Source organism: Coregonus lavaretus (assembly GCF_964263955.1).
Source record: "Coregonus lavaretus genome assembly, chromosome: 22".
Classification (NCBI taxonomy): domain Eukaryota; kingdom Metazoa; phylum Chordata; class Actinopteri; order Salmoniformes; family Salmonidae; genus Coregonus; species Coregonus lavaretus.
In genome coordinates this window covers 34,785,201-34,801,359 of record NC_140009.1, presented here as the reverse complement: position 1 = coordinate 34,801,359, position 16,159 = coordinate 34,785,201, and the positions used below count along the sequence as shown (strand labels likewise).

The 16,159-nt window shown below is 44.4% G+C and overlaps 1 protein-coding gene across 1 annotated transcript; it reads left to right on the top strand.

The window, feature by feature from the left end:
- Positions 1-9,651: 9,651 nt before the first annotated feature.
- LOC311149569 (transcription factor Sp5-like) lies at positions 9,652-11,435 on the top strand (the record flags this gene model as incomplete). The annotated part of the gene is made up of 2 exons (XM_084186745.1): positions 9,652-9,765; positions 10,302-11,435. Exons 1-2 carry the CDS (start codon positions 9,712-9,714, stop codon positions 11,433-11,435), a joined length of 1,188 nt encoding a protein of 395 aa, XP_084042871.1. The 5' UTR covers positions 9,652-9,711.
- Between the last annotated feature and the right edge of the window lie 4,724 nt (positions 11,436-16,159).

Sequence of the window (16,159 nt, the reverse complement as noted above, 5' to 3'; positions counted from 1 at the left end):
AACCAATGAAACGAAATCAACCTGCAATAGAGCATGCTGGGAAATATGAAAATGATGGGCGTGGTTTTTGAGAGTGTGTGATGATTGTACATTTGTATATGCAAAATATTGGGTACAAAAATGTACCATTTATACTAGATTATCCGCACATGTACCCTAAAAGGTACCGAACAGTACCATGTGAGATTATATGGGTACCTCTATATGTGTACCATTATGTGTATTTTCATATTTTTGTACTCCATTGGAACAATACTGTACCCTAACCGTACCCTTTTTTCTGAGTGTGTAGGCCCCTTTGATAAAAACCTGTAAAAAAAAAAATCTACAAACAGAAGGGCCTACAATACTTCTATGTTGTTGAAAAGGCGTTTTTGTCTTTTCTAGCCTGTCACACATTGTGAAGAAAAAATTTGATCAAAAATCACTAAGGTAACGGCTATAAAGAAGATCAGTTGCCTTTGTGCAACATTGCTATGAAGGTGAAAGGAAAAGACATGTTAACTATTCCTTCAATCCAGCTCTCTTAGTTCCTCCATACAGCCCCCCTTCCACCTTCCCTAGATCTCACTCTCTCTCTCTACTCCTTCCTTTCGTCTCTGGGAGTACGGGTGCATGTCAAGCGATTGTTGAATTGAAATATTGATGTGGAGTATCAAAGCCGTGCGTAGCACTCCTGTGTTTCCAGAACTAACCGCAAGGCGCTTTGATCACACCCTCCTGTGATCTGACTTCTGAAGTTGTTAAGAGTGCCGGAAAACAAAATGCAAACAAACTTCAAGTGCACCTGGTATTGATAAAAGTTTTCTTTGACAAGTGGAGATGTTTGCTGTCTGTCTGTGGCTGCCCAGGTGACTGGAAAGGCTATAGCTTGCATACATGCTAATAGACAGATGTAGGGCCTTGTTGCACAGGTGTGGGATTTCTGGATTACCTGATATATATTTTCTCTTCTCTTTCTACGTCTGGAACTCTCCTCCCCACCACACCATAGGAGTCAGGAAAAAATGTCCTGATTGAACTTTGAAATAGTCATAATATTGCCTACTGTAAAGTCCAGCTGTTGAAGTTAGTCTTCATTTCAATTATACAGTACTGTCATGGTAATTACTCACCATATTGTCCTCTTTTTCTCGTTCTGAATGCTTCTAAAGTAAAGCAGTGCAGCCAAGCTGCATGCTTTAAACCTTCTGTCTGTCTCCTGTCTCTTCCATTAGCCCACTGTTTGTCACATGAGGGTCATTTAGTCATTATTAGTCAGCTTGGTGCTGTAAAACAGGAGCTGTCTGACACAGACTGCGTCCCAAAATGGAACCTGATTCCCATAAGGCTTCCGTAAAAAGTAGTGCACTATGTAGGGAATAGGGTGCCATTTGGGATGTACCCATGGGCCACCAGTACAAAGGCAGTTCCTCTCCTCTGTTATGTGGCTGAATGGCCTTTTAGGGTGCAGATGGTCATGACAGCTGGGACATTTTAGTGATCTGAGGGCATTTAAACTGCCCCCCAGGCATGATGATTAAAAAAAAAAAAAAACGCTTGACTAGCTACTAGACTATTCTTCATGCATTGTTTTGGGTGCTTTAAAGAGGGAATTGATCGGTGACAAAAACAGCATGATTAGTGGTTTGTCATCTGTAATGGGTGAAAATATATATTTTTGTTTCCTTATCAACAGAATAGATTGAAATGTATTAACTCAAACATTACGATATAACAATGACCCTCAGCAAAAATATATATACCTCAGGTAGTTTGTGTCTAATATATCTCATAAATGTGGTTTCCATCAATTATCATTTCAGTTCAAATTCTTGAAATGGCTTTAAGAAAATATTATATTCGATAGGCCAGCCAAGACATTCTCAGTGTTGAAGTTGGTGGCCAGCTGCCTATCCAACGCAGCCCTGAGTGTTTACAGTCGTGAGGCCTGATTGCCTGCTATCACAACAGCTGTTTACTGAACACTGGGACCACTCGCTCGCTGGAAAACACTCTCTCGTTGTCCCTTGAAATAGCGTGGAAGGAAGCCTGCTTGCTGTATGTATCCAGGTCTATTTAAATTAGCTAACATGGGGAAGGGAAGGTAAGCAGTAAGCAGAGCACCACATGAGCATTGTTTTCACAGTTCAAAGTGAGGAGAGAGTACTTTGCACTTCAAAGCACCTCATCTGGGAGGGAGGGAGGAGGGAGTCGGTACAGTGGGGAAGGGGGGAGGGGAAGGGGGAGGGGGGGGGAGAGCGGGGACAGGAAATAGGAATCAGGGTAATTAACAACTTGTGCTGGGTAATAAAGCAAGAGGAGACACACAGCAGCAGCAGGCTGGGTACCTCAGAGCCTTGAAGATGGGACGGCACTAATATTTGATTTCTTACTCCTTGGAAGAGATCTTCCTCTCTTTCATTTGTTTTCCTTAAATCTTAAATGTTCTTTTTTATTTCTACCTTTAAAAATCATGAATGATACTATTAGATTGTTTTAAGGTTGCACAGCGAATTTACACTGAGTGTACAAAACATTAAGAACACCTTCCTAATGTTGAGTTGCACCCCCCACACATCTTTTGCCCTCAGCCTGAAGAGTTCCACAGGGATCCTGGCCCATGTTGACTCCAATGCTTCCCAGAGTTGTGTCAAGTTGGCTGAATGTCCTTTTGGTGGTGGACCATTCTTGATACACACAGGAAACTGTTGAGTGTGAAAAACCCAGCAGCTTTTCAGTTCTTGACTCAAACTGGTGTGCCTGGCACATACTACCATACCCTGTTCAAAGGCACTTAAATATTTTGTCTTGCCCATTCACACTCTGAATGGCACACATACACAATCCATGTCTCAATTGTCTCAAGGCTTCAAAATCCTTCTTTAACATGTCTCCTCCCCTTCATCTACACTGATTGAAGTGGATTTTAAAATGACATCAATAAGGCATCATAGCTTTCACCTGGATTTACCAGGTCAGTCTATGTCATGGAAAGAGCTCCTTAAGTGTTGTATACTCAGTTTATATCCAAAGATAGAAGATCATTTTCTTAGAAACCTTGGAAACATAACCGTTTTAAAAGGAATGCATTTCAAAGTGAAAATACTCTGTTACTGTCACGACTCCCTCCGAAGCGTCACCGTTTGTCATCACCGGCCTTCTAGCCACTGCCGCTCCTCATTTCATCATTCCATTGGTTTTGTCTTGTTCATTACACACACCTGGTTCATATCCCCTCATCAGTACCTGTATAAGTGTTCCCTCTGCCCCCTTGTCTTTATGTGTGATTGTTTATTGTGAGGATAGTGAAGCTCGGTGGAGCTCCTTGTATTTTGTATTGCCGGGTTATTTTCCCAGTGTGCCTTGTTGGTTCCAGTGTGCCTGTTTTGCGCACTGGACTGTTTTGACGCATTACTGCGTAACTCTGTTTTCCAGAATAAATCCTGTTATTCTGTGATTTACCCTCCTGCGCCTGACTCCTTCAACTCACCCATAACAGAATCACACACCCGCCATGGAGTCAGCAGGAGAGGAGCACATGCCTGGAGTCGTGGCACGGGTCGGGGAGCATTCGACGATGCTAGCCAGCTTGGGAGAAGCGATGGATCGGGTTCTCCAGGTCATCCAACGCCTGGAGAGGAGAGGACCCGATCTTTCGGGACCAGCTGGCCGACCGGATCCAGCCACCCACACCCCAGCACCCAGAGGGATCCATATATCCCGACCACAGGATTTCGACGGGACAGCTGCTCTCTGCCAGGGATTCCTCCTAAACTGGAGAACTATTCGAACATCAGAGCGGGAGAAGTTGTCTGCCCTTGTCTCCTGCCTCTCAGGGAAAGCCCTGGAGTGGGCCAACGCGGTCTGGAATGAAGGAGGAGCCGCGTTGGACAACTACAGGGAGTTCGCTCGCCTCTTTCGGGCAGTCTTCGATCACCCGCCCGAAGGTAGAGAGGCGGGCTAGCGGCTGGTCCACCTGAGGCAGGGGACTAGGACCGCGCAGGACTTCGCCCTGGAGTTTCGGACTCTAGCAGCTGGGTCCGGGTGGAACGAGCGGGCCCTCATCGACCACTTCCGGTGCCATCTACGAGAGGACGTCTGAAGGGAGCTAGCCTGCCGGGACACCATGTTGTCCTTCAATCAACTGGTGGACATGGCCATCCGATTGGACAACCTGCTGGCTGCTAGAGGACGTCCTGGAAGGGGCCTGACTGTACCACCCCCCCCCCCCCCCCCCCACCCGGATCACGAGCTGATGGAGCTGGGTGGAGCGGAGATCCGGGAGAGCGGAGGACGACAGCGCCAGTGGCACGAGAGGACATTCTCCTGCACGCTGTCATCTGCGTTCTTTTGGGTCTGGAGGCGGCAGGCAGGGCACTCTCGTGTCACCCCAGGTATCGAATACCCACACTCGTTCAGAGCCCTCTGCTGCGCACTGTACCCTACACATCCACTTTCCTGATTTGCAGTAGTTCCCCAATACATTGGTTCCCCTATCCATTCCACTCCCCATCAGAGCACTTGACAGTCGACCACTAGGGTCCGGGTTCATTAGGGAAGTTACAGCACCAGTCACTATGGTTACGCATGAGACCCATAGAGAGCAAGTCACCTTTTGTGATAGGTCTTCCCTGGTTAGCACTACACTACCCCACCTTTTCATGGACGCAGAGGGTTCTCACGGGGTGGTCGTAAGAGTGTCAGGGTAGGTGTCTAGGTGTTTCCGTTGGTGCAACCACGGTGGAAAGTCCAGACACTACCTCCACCGTGCGCATTCCCCCCGAAACGCAGGCGACCAAATTACCACCACATCGGGCATGGGATTGCGCAATAAACCTCCGGGTAGACGCTGTGCCTCACAGGAGTCATGTGTATCCCCTGTCGCAGGCTGAAAGGGAGGCGATGGAGACATACGTCTCCGAGTCCCTGCGTCAGGGGTTCATACGTCCCTCCACTTCACCCGCCTCCTCTAGTTAATTTTTTGTGAAGAAGAAAGACGGAGGTCTGCGCCCTTGCATTGATTACCGAGCACTGAACAAGGGGACAATATGTTATAGTTATCCTCTACCCCTCATTCCATCTGTGATCGAGTAAATGCATGGGGCTCGCTTCTTCACAAAATTAGATCTCCGTAGTGTGTACAACCTGGTGCGTGTCCGAGAGGGGGACGAGTGGAAGACAGCATTCAGCATAACCACGGGGCATTACGAATACCTGGTGATGCCGTACGGTTTAATGAATGCTCCATCAGTCTTCCAGTCCTTTGTGAAAGAGGTGTTTCGGGACATGCTTGGTCGCGGTGTAGTGGTCTACATCGATGACATTCTGGTGTATTTCACTACGCGCGCCGAGCATGTGTCCCTGGTTTGCAAAGTGATGGCCCGACTTTTGGAACATGACCTTTATGCCAAGGCAGAAAAGTGTCTGTTTTTCCAACAGTCCGTCTCCTTCCTCGGATACCTCATTACCACCTCAGGTGTGGAGATGGCGGGAGATCGCATTTCAGCTGTGCGTAATTGGCCGACTCCAACCACGGTTAAGGAGGTGCAGCGCTTTATTGGCTTTGCCAACTACTATCGGAGGTTTATCCGGGGCTTTGGCAAGGTCGCAGCTCCCATCACATCTCTGTTGAAGGGTGGGTTGTCCCGGCTCCGCTGGTCTGCTGAGGCTGACAGGGCCTTCAGTAACCTGGGGGTTCTGTTCACCTCAGCCCCGGTACTGGCCCAACCCGATCCATCACTACCGTTTGTAGTGGAGGTGGATGCGTCCGAGGTAGGGATAGGCGCTGTCCTATCTCAACGCTCGGGCACGCCACCCAAGCTCCGCCCCTATGCCTTCTTCTCCATGAAGCTCAGCCCGGCGGAGCAGAACTACGACGTTGGTGATCGGGAGCTGTTGGCTGTTGTCCGAGCCCTGACCGTGTGGAGGCACTGGCTTGAGGGGGCAAAACACCCTTTCCTCGTCTGGACAGACCACCGTAACATGGAGTACATCCGGGCAGCGAGGAGACTGAACCCTCGCCAGGCCAGGTGGGCCCTATTCTTCACCTGGTTTGATTTTACTCTATCATACATTCCGGGTACGAAGAACGTGAAGGCAGACGCACTGTCACGGCTGTACGACACAGAGGAGAGGCCCATAGACAACACCCCCATACTCCCGGCCTCCTGTATTGTGGCGCCGGTAGTATGGGTGATGGACGCGGACATAGAGCGGGTGTTACTCACAGAGCCATCTCCAACTCAGTGTCCAGCTGTGCTGCAGTACGTTCCGTCTCTTGTCCGTGACCGTCTGATCTATTGGGCACACATCCCCTTCCTCTGGTCATCCAGGTATCGGCCGCACAGTGCACTGCCTGACCGGAAAGTATTGGTGGCCTACCTTGGCTAAGGACGTGATGGTGTATGTCTCCTCCTGCTTGGTGTGCGCCCAGAGTAAGGCACCTAGGCACCTCCCAGGGGGTAAGTTACAATCCTTACCAGTTCCACAACGGCCATGGTCCCACCTGTGTATTGACTTTCTAACTGATCTTCCCCTCTCTCAGGGTAACACCACCATCCTGGTCATTGTCACGACTCCCTCCGAAGCTGCCACCACTCCTTGTTGGGGCAGGCTTTGGCGTTCGTCGTCACCGGCCTTCTAGCCACTGCCGCTCCTCATTTCATCATTCCATTGGTTTTGTCTTGTTCATTACACAGACCTGGTTCGTATCCCCTCATCAGTACCTGTATAAGTGTTCCCTCTGCCCCCTTGTCTTTATGTGTGATTGTTTATTGTGAGGATAGTGAAGCTCGGTGGAGCTCCTTGTATTTTGTATCGCCGGGTTATTTTCCCAGTGTGCCTTGTTGGTTCCAGTGTGCCTGTTTTGCGCACTGGACTGTTTTGACGCATTGCTGCGTAACTCTGTTTTCCGGAATAAATCCTGTTATTCTGTGATTTACCCTCCTGCGCCTGACTCCTTCAACTCACCCATCACAGTTACAAAATGTTTATTACAGATGCTGTTTACCAGGCAAAAATAATTGAATGCAACATTTCTGAGGATTTCCTCATCAGAAAGCTATATTATCTTTAGTTTTTTGATGGCAGCTAAGGTTACAGAAAATCAAATGGATATATTGTACTGTTCAGAAAGGGTGGGTGGAACAGGACATTTGTAAAAGGAGCTGAATTCTTCTGCATAGGCTTTCCTCAGTCAAGGTTATTCAGAGATGAGAGCCAACCACATACTTTTCTGTGTAGTTTTAACTTAAATGCATCATTTGCGTCATCTTTATTGAGGCTGTATATTCACGCACCAGTTAATAGATCATCTCTGTCAAACCAAGACAAAACTAATGTGAAAAAACCTGAAACTCAAAATGATTGACATCTATCATTGCATGAATCATTGCATTAGCATTATATGAAAGCATGAGCTATAATTCATGAAAAGCTGTTTAAAAATAAAGTGAATATGTATTTCCTGTCACCTGCTGTCACTTTCTTTAGGGTGTTTGCTTTTTATGTTAGCCATTACCATTTTCTATTAGACCAATTGTAACATACTGTATGTACTAGAGGCAACACTGCCCCATACTTCTCGCTGCCAGCCCCTTTGTATACAAATGGTAAGGTAAAAATATCAGTCTCAAATGGCCATAGGGCAAACTCAATCAGGAATGTTTACAATCCATATGCTTATGTAGCTGACACCTCAAATTAAGTTTCTTTGAGAAAAATTAAGTTGTTCTGTAAAAGTAATATTACATGCAGTATTGGTGTGGTACTAACTAGTTAGTTGAACCCCAATTGCTCATTAATTAAAATACCAATGGTCAGATTGAAATGACATTTGCCTATTCATCTTTAATCTGTATTTTGTTTGCCTGTAATATGTTCTTATGAGGCAAACTTTTAAATCCTACAGTAACTGTTTGCAAATTAATGCTTACAGTACAGGGATATGACTAATTTATACATTTTGCTAAATTGGTGTTAGGTATTAACACGGAACAAAGTCTGATCCTTTTCTGCAAAGTTCTCTGCATTCTCTTTCATTGAGAACCTCAGACCTGTGAGAATAATGTGGTTCACAGCAAAGAGAAGAGAAGTGACGCTCAGGCTTTGCTCTCCTATTTACATGAGAAATGAGCTGAGCTCCCGATTTGGATTTAAGCTCTTAACTTTGTAATGGTGAACAGATCTACAGAATTAGATTAACTTCCCCAATCTGCATTTAATGCGGTAGATCTGTAATGGCCTTTCCATGACCCTGAAGTGTGAGGGAGTCACGCAGGGCAGGACCTATTTGACGTGTCACCTAGCAGTGAGAACTGGGGAGGCTTTGATTAGGTTTTATCAATTAGCTTTGTGAGGGAAAACATGTAATGTTATGGTCATGAGGGTGATGTGACATTCTTTACAGTCTGATCCCAAGTGAAGCCTGGGAAGGTGTAACCGTGAGAAGAAGAAAAAAAGAGAGAGAAATGAAGGGACGATGTTTAAAAGCGTTTTATTTATTTATGTAATGAAACATATTTGACAGACTTCCAAACTGATTTGGTCATTTATCGCCCATCTCCACCCTGGTATGATATATCACCAATGTATTTGACTCTGAATGCTCTGCGATGGGCAATTAATCTCATCTCAAACTTGCTTTGCATTTTAGTGCATTGAATACAATTTAAGCCATTTACGCCTTTAACTGCTCATGAACTGCTTATCATAAAGATCCAATAACAAGTAAAGATCCCAATTAAATTCAAACGACGTTGCAAGCACTGTAGACATTGCTGATATAATTCAGTAATTTAAGAATATTATCTTTAGAATGCGCAATAATAATAATTATTCCATTCATGCGAATTGTGTTGTTCCCAGAAATTGAGTTTTTGGTTTAGATTTTACTGTCTTCGAAACTATATTGATAATGTTATGTGCAGAAATGCCAAATGATGATAATGAGTATGCTTATTATTACGATTAGGCTTATTATTAATAATAGTAATAGCGTACATGTGTAATAAAGTTGCCAATTTATTTAACAAAATCCGTGTAGATATGCTGTTTATATACAGAGGAAATCGAGAGCACATCGCTCCCTGAAATTGCGGGATATTACTGAATACCTTTTTCACGCCTCAAAGTTATTCAGAACAATTGAGGGAGGAGTTGTTTTGCAAGGTCAGCATTTGGTTGAAATTGAGTGCAAATTATGAGCAACCCTCCCCGTCACCCAACTAACTATCAATGTAACCCCCTCCCCAATCAACCCCCTCCCATACTCCACTCCTCACATCTCCTCTCCATACTGGTTCTCATGGAGACCCCGTTGAGAGGACCTTTTCTCTTTATAAAGATACAGCCCATGCAACTGCCTTTGAAATAATCCACAGGATTTATTGCGATAGTCTCTTCTTTACTTGCACTTCAAAGAAGCGGTCTGCTCTGTGACTGAATGCGACTGCCTATGACTGAAAGAGAACCCACATGAACTGGAATTAGTTTGGTCTTTCATTCAGAGTCAGACCATTTGAAGCGTTGAGGACCGGACACTTGCCTTGAATGACACGGGATTACTTTGTTTCTGGATAGGACTGTTTTTAGTTTAGGGTCATCCAAAACCCGAGTGCTTGCTGCGCTTCTTCACCGCCACCGCGCCTCTTTCCTGGTGAACTCGTTCGTCGCTGCCTTTCCGCGCAGCTCCTGTTGCAGGTGCGAAGGAGACACAGAGCGCGTGGACAGATGGCTGCACTGACGATACAACGGAATGACAACTTTCTGCACACCTTTTTACAGGTCTGTAAACGATTTGATACAAATCAATATAGGCACTTCTATACAGTTTATTGCGTCTACATAAATGTGTGGCAAGAATTTGTGCAAAGTAAATAAGTATTTAGAGTTATAAAGTTTGATGTTCAGTAGGCTATATTCGCTGTCCCGTTTATAGCTAAGTAAACGTGAATTATTTTTTAAACCTTACAGAATGAAATAATGTTAGGAAGTTGCACAGATACTGTATCATGATATAGTTGTAATCAATAAATATTTGTGAATATTGTAGTTGACATTAGTATGCAAACTGATATTCAAGAACAAATAAAAGTACCACATGAGAAATCTGCACACTATACATTTTTTTATTACACAATATTCACATGAATTGCTGTGATTCCTGAAGTTTCATCAGACTTATTGTAAAAGCATTCTGTGACAACTTCTGATGTAAAAAGTGCTTTCTGAAAAAAATTGATATATTGACTTTGAAGTTTCATTAGCCTGGCTAATTAGTGTGAGTTAGTGAATTATGTGCTTTATCCATCTTCCACCAGGACCGGACCCCCAGTTCGTCCCCAGAGGGAGCCCCCAACGCCCTGTCCTTCCTGGCCACCACCTGTAGCCAGGCCTGGCAGGTGGGTGGCACGGTGGGCTCCGAGAGCTCCCAGTTCCCCTATGAGGGGGCGGTGGGGGTGAGCTCAGCCTCCGGGATGTTCCAGCTCTGGAGCAACGAGGTGGCGGTGGCCCCTAGTTCTAGTCTCAGCGCCTCCAGCCTCACTGCAGCCGCACATCAGATGACATTCGCGGTGCCCAAGGTCCAGTTCCCTGTTGGTCCTGGACAGAGTCTGCAGTCTGGCCTGGGTCCTCACCCCCACGCACTCTACCATCACCACCACCATCACCACCACCATCACGAGCTGCCCCTGACCCCGCCGGCCGAGCCTCCCTCTGCCTACTCCTTCGAGCTCTCCCCCGTCAAGGTCCTCTCATCCCAGAGCCAGGGCCCCAATGGGCCGCAGTACCACCCCCAGCATAATGGCGTCTCTGTGGGACAAAACTTCCCCAGCTTCTTTCAGAACTCTGTATCCTCTGCCAGGCACCATCTATCCGGAGGACACCACCATGTAGGGGAGGAGGGCCAGCAGGGCTGGTGGAGCCTCCCCCAGACCACTGGCCACGGAAGCCCCACCAACCACCACCATCCCTTCTCTCTGGGCCGGCAGCTGGTCCTGGGCCACCAGCCCCAGATTGCAGCCCTCCTACAGGGCACCTCCAAGGGGCTGTTATCCTCCACGCGCCGCTGCCGTCGCTGCAAGTGCCCCAACTGCCAGGCCAACGGCGGGGGACTCGAGTTCGGCAAGAAAAGACTACACATCTGTCATATCCCAGAGTGCAGCAAGGTGTACAAGAAGACGTCTCACCTGAAGGCCCACCTGCGCTGGCATGCCGGGGAGAGGCCATTCATCTGCAACTGGCTGTTCTGTGGGAAGAGCTTCACGCGCTCCGACGAGCTACAGCGCCACCTCAGAACACACACCGGGGAGAAGAGGTTTGGATGCCAGCAGTGTGGGAAGAGGTTCATGAGGAGCGACCACCTCTCCAAACACGTCAAGACCCATCAGAGTAGGAAGAGCCGGTCCGGTGGGAACACGTCGGACTCTCTGTTGGCCAACATCAAGAGAGAGTAGAATGGACTAGAGGGGGATTCAATAGACACTATATAGAGCCAAGAGACTGCAATATGTGGCTGTGCTGTAACTGCCACAGATCCTCTGAGAGAGAGTGGAGCGGACCACAAGGACACCCTATAGACTATTAAACTCTGTTGTCGTGACCATTTTCAGCCTGTCAACAAAACATTTTTGAGAGGTATTTCACAACAAGGGAAGCAAAGCGAGTGGCGAGGTTTAGGATTTTACTATGGATACAAAGCGTTCACTGGGCATTTCTAGGTGTCGCACAAAAATGATCTTCCATAGCAAGATGGTAGCCACTCTTAACCCTTGATGATGACATTATAACCTGGTTCCCACAATAATCAGCTATCAAAGTCCAAGGTCAAATCAAATCAAAGTTTATTGGTCACGTGCACACGGTACAGTGAAATGCTTGATTGCTAACTCAACAATGCAGTACAATAATATAAATCAAGAATCAAAAGCCAAATACAAAAGTCAAAAAATAACAAGTAGTAATAAAAAGTTAAAGCAAAAAAATAGTAATAAAAACTAGTATGAGAAGTATGTACATAATAGAATATACAGTATGATTTTTCCAAATGAAGACTGTTTTTAAGTTGTATAGTGAGTAAAGTAAAGTGACTTGGTATAGCAACTTAAATAAATGGTAATAATAAATAAGAATTCCAAGTTCTTAATTTAATTTAGATTTAATTTGTAATATTTAAATATAAATAATTCAGCAAATTTATGTAACATGCAAATAATCCACTTTCTGCATGTTTCACCTTTTAGAATCTGGAATTCAGAAACGTTTTTGTTAATAAAATGTGAATTACATAAGGAAGAAAATGTATCTGAAATAAGTATGCCACATATCGTTTGATTTAAGACATTTGCTGTTTGGCCAAATGTATATATTGATCTGACGGTTGATTGTGGGATCAGTGTTATAATGTTTTATTAATGGATATATAAACCCCTTTAACTCAGTTTCATCTGTTGTTGAAATTGAATATTGTTATCTAATCAGAATGTGAATTGCCATTCCTATGTGTAGAAACCAAAATTTGTTGGAAGACTTTGTAAATAATGTATCAATTTCACTTAATTGAAGTTAAGACTGCATGTACATTTTAATAAACGGAAATTCCTTGTTAAAACAAATCAATTTTCAATGTTATATGTTATTTTCTCAGAGTGATAGTGTGAGACTCAAATGTTTTTTATGCATGCTTCCACCTAATACTTCCACCTAATACAGTGAATGGCATTCTAGTCAACCAAAATATCTAACATTTCATTCAAATGTAATTTGTTTGTATTCATTGAGAATACAAAGGGTGGGTCATTGTATCATTGAAGTGTGAAGGAAACACCTCTTGAGCAGTAGAGGGGATGTTCAAAGATTTCACACCTCAAAGTAAACACAGAGAGACCACCATTGACTGGGGACGCGGGCTGTTTGGGGTGGGGACGGGGCAGTTTGGGGCGTAGTTGTCTCGCCTTCTGCAATCAAGTTCACAGTCATGTGGCTTTAATGGCTGTTTTCTTTCTCTGAGTGGAGGAGATTGAGACAACAGATGCAATGGCCCTCCACTCGACAGGACTCTCCCGTGAATGGGACCCCTGTTGCTCAGACCCCCGCAGTGGTGACAGGAAAGCCCTTTGATTTTGAAAGTGAATACCTCTCTCATGCCTCTCTCTTCCAGGTCCCCCCCCCCCCCCCCAGTTCCTATATATCACAGTTGTGTTACGTTCAGACCTGCTTTAAATAAAATAAAATCACATTTTATTTGTCACATGCGCCGAATACAACAGGTGTAGACCTTACAGTGAAATGCTTACTTACAAGCCCTTAACTAACAAAGCAGTTTTAAGAAAAATAACTGTTAAGTAAAAAATAGATTAGGAAAAAAAAAAGGAAAAAAAAGAGGAAGAAAAATAAATAATTATAGAACAGCAGTAAAATAACAGTAGCGAGGCTATATACAGGGGTACCGGTACAGAGTCAATGTGTGGGGGCACAGATTAGTCGAGGTAATTGAGGTAATATATACATGTGGGTATTTGTACTGCCTAGGGTGACCTTTTATTCTCAGGGGAACTAACCAACTAACTACCCCCCTTGGTGATAGGAACTCCCATTGATTTGGCCCCCTGAAAGTTAATACCCTTTATACCCCCCTCTCTCCCCCAGCCTCACCCCCTCTCCCCCCTTGCCGGGGCGGCAGGTAGCTTAGTGGTTAAGAGCGTTGTGCCAGTAACCGAAAGGTCGCTGGTTCTAATCCCCGAGCCGACTAGGTGATAGGCACTTAACCCTAATTGCTCTTGTAAGTTGCTCTGGATAAGAGTGTCTGCAAAAAATGTTTTATATATATATATCCCAGGCATGTTACGATCAGGACCAGCCCTGCTCTACTTTACAGCTCAGGACTAGGATGACCGTTTATTCTGAATACCAGATTTCAGGTGGCCCTGTTTATCCAGGGGTTATCTCTTTTGCGTGTTTCCATACAGGATTTGCCCCAGTGTTTTACCCAAAAAGGCTCAGACTTTTCTGTTTCCATCTACGTGGGCCATGTCTCAGTGGGCCAAGGCTCCAGTGGATCTGCTCTTACCAAAGCCAGGTCGCTGGTACATTTCAGCAGCCATTTACATTACAATGGCTAACAGTGAACTTTAACACCTTCTCACAAAGCAACTGTTTTGATTATGCAGAGGTTGTTGATTATGCCTTTCTTAAGTCCTCACTGTCAGCCCTAGATATGGAAACACAATATCCCTAGTATAACATAAGGGTGTATACACTAGTGTAACACTGTTGTTCCAGACTAAAAGCAGCATTTGTCTTCAGGGGCTGTTTGAAGGGAACTTTCTTTTATTTTAAGCTGGGGTGTGTGGCACTAGAATTAAAAATGTGTGAAATTCCTCCTTGCTATTTCTGTGTGTATGAGCAGGGCTAGGTCATTTTACCTTTTAGGGTTCATTTTCAGATTAGAATAAAGAGACAAGCTGATAGTGACAGGGTCCTCTAATTGTTCAAATTTAATTTCAGAGATCCTGTGGGATATATACCCTGGTGTCCTGGCTAAATTCCCAATCTGGCTCTCATTCCATCATGGCCACCTAATCATCCCCTGTAACTATTCCCCAGGTCGTTGGTGTAAATGAGAATGTGGTCTCAGTCAACTTACCTGGTAAAATAAGGGTTTGCTTTGCTTTACCTTGGCCAGGTCGCAGTTGTAAATGAGAACTTGTTCTCAACTGGCTTACCTGGTTAAATAAAGGTAAAAAATAAATTTAAAAAAAGGGTAAAATAAGTTAAATAATATACATCTGATTCGGTTATTATTCCAATGTATTAATACTCCTGATATATTTCCATATACAGTACCAGTCAAATGTTTAGACACACCTACTAATTCAAGGGTTTTTCTTTATTTTTACTATTTTCTACATTGTAGAATAATATTGAAGACATCAAAACTATGAAATAACACATATGGAACCATGTAGTAACCAAAAAAGTGTTAAACAAATCAAAATATATTTTAGATTTTAGATTCTTCTAAGTAGCCAACCTTTGCCTTGATGACAGCTTTGCACACTCTTGGCATTCTCTCAAACAGCTTCATGAGGTAGTCACCTGGAATGTATTTCAATTAACAAGTGTGCCTTGTTAAACGTTCATTTGTGGAATTTATTTCCTTCTTAATGCGTTTGAGCCAATCAGTTGTGTTGTGACAAGGTAAGGGGGGTATACAGAAGATATCCCTATTTGGTAAAAGACCAAGTCCATATTATGGCAAGAACAGCTCAAATAAGCAAAGAGAAACAACAGTCCATTGTTACTTTAAGACATGAAGGTCCAGAGTTACCTTTGCTGCAGAGGATAAGTTCATTAGAGTTACCAGCCTCAGAAATTGCAGCCCAAATAAATGTTTCACAGAGTTCAAGTAACAGACACATCTCAACATCAACTGTTCAGAGGAGACTGTGTGAATCAGACCTTCATGGTTGAATTGCTGCAAAGAAACCACTACTAAAGGACACCAATAAGAAGAGGAGACTTGCTTGGGCCAAGAAACACAAGCAATGGACATTGGACCGGTAGAAATCTGTCCTTTGGTCTGGTGAGTCCAAATTGGAAATGTTTGGTTCCAACCGCCGTGTCTTTGTGAGACGCAGAGTAGGTGAACGGATGATCTCCGCATGTGTGGTTCCCACCATGAAGCATGGAGGAGGAGGTGTGATGGTGTGGGGGTGCTTTGCTGGTGACACTGTCGGTTATTTATTTAGAATTTAGACTATCATTTGTTTTTCAAAAGGACAATGACCCAACACACCTCCAGGCTGTGTAAGGACTATTTGACCAAGAAGGAGAGTGATGGAGTGCTGCATCAGATGACCTGGCCTCCACAATCACCCGACCTCAACCCAATTGAGATGGTTTGGGATGAGTTGGACCGCAGCACTGATTTGTTTAACACTTTTTTGGTTACTACATGATTCCATATGTGTTATTTCATAATAATAATAATAATAATAATAATTTCATAGTTTGGATGTCTTCACTATTATTCTACAATGTAGAAAATAGTAAAAATAAAGAAAAACCCTTGAATGAGTAGGTGTGTCCAAACCTTTGACTGGTACTGTATATTCAGATCATCTCAATGTTAGAGGGATATACCTTCAGAAATGACATAAAATAGACAATTCTTAATTCA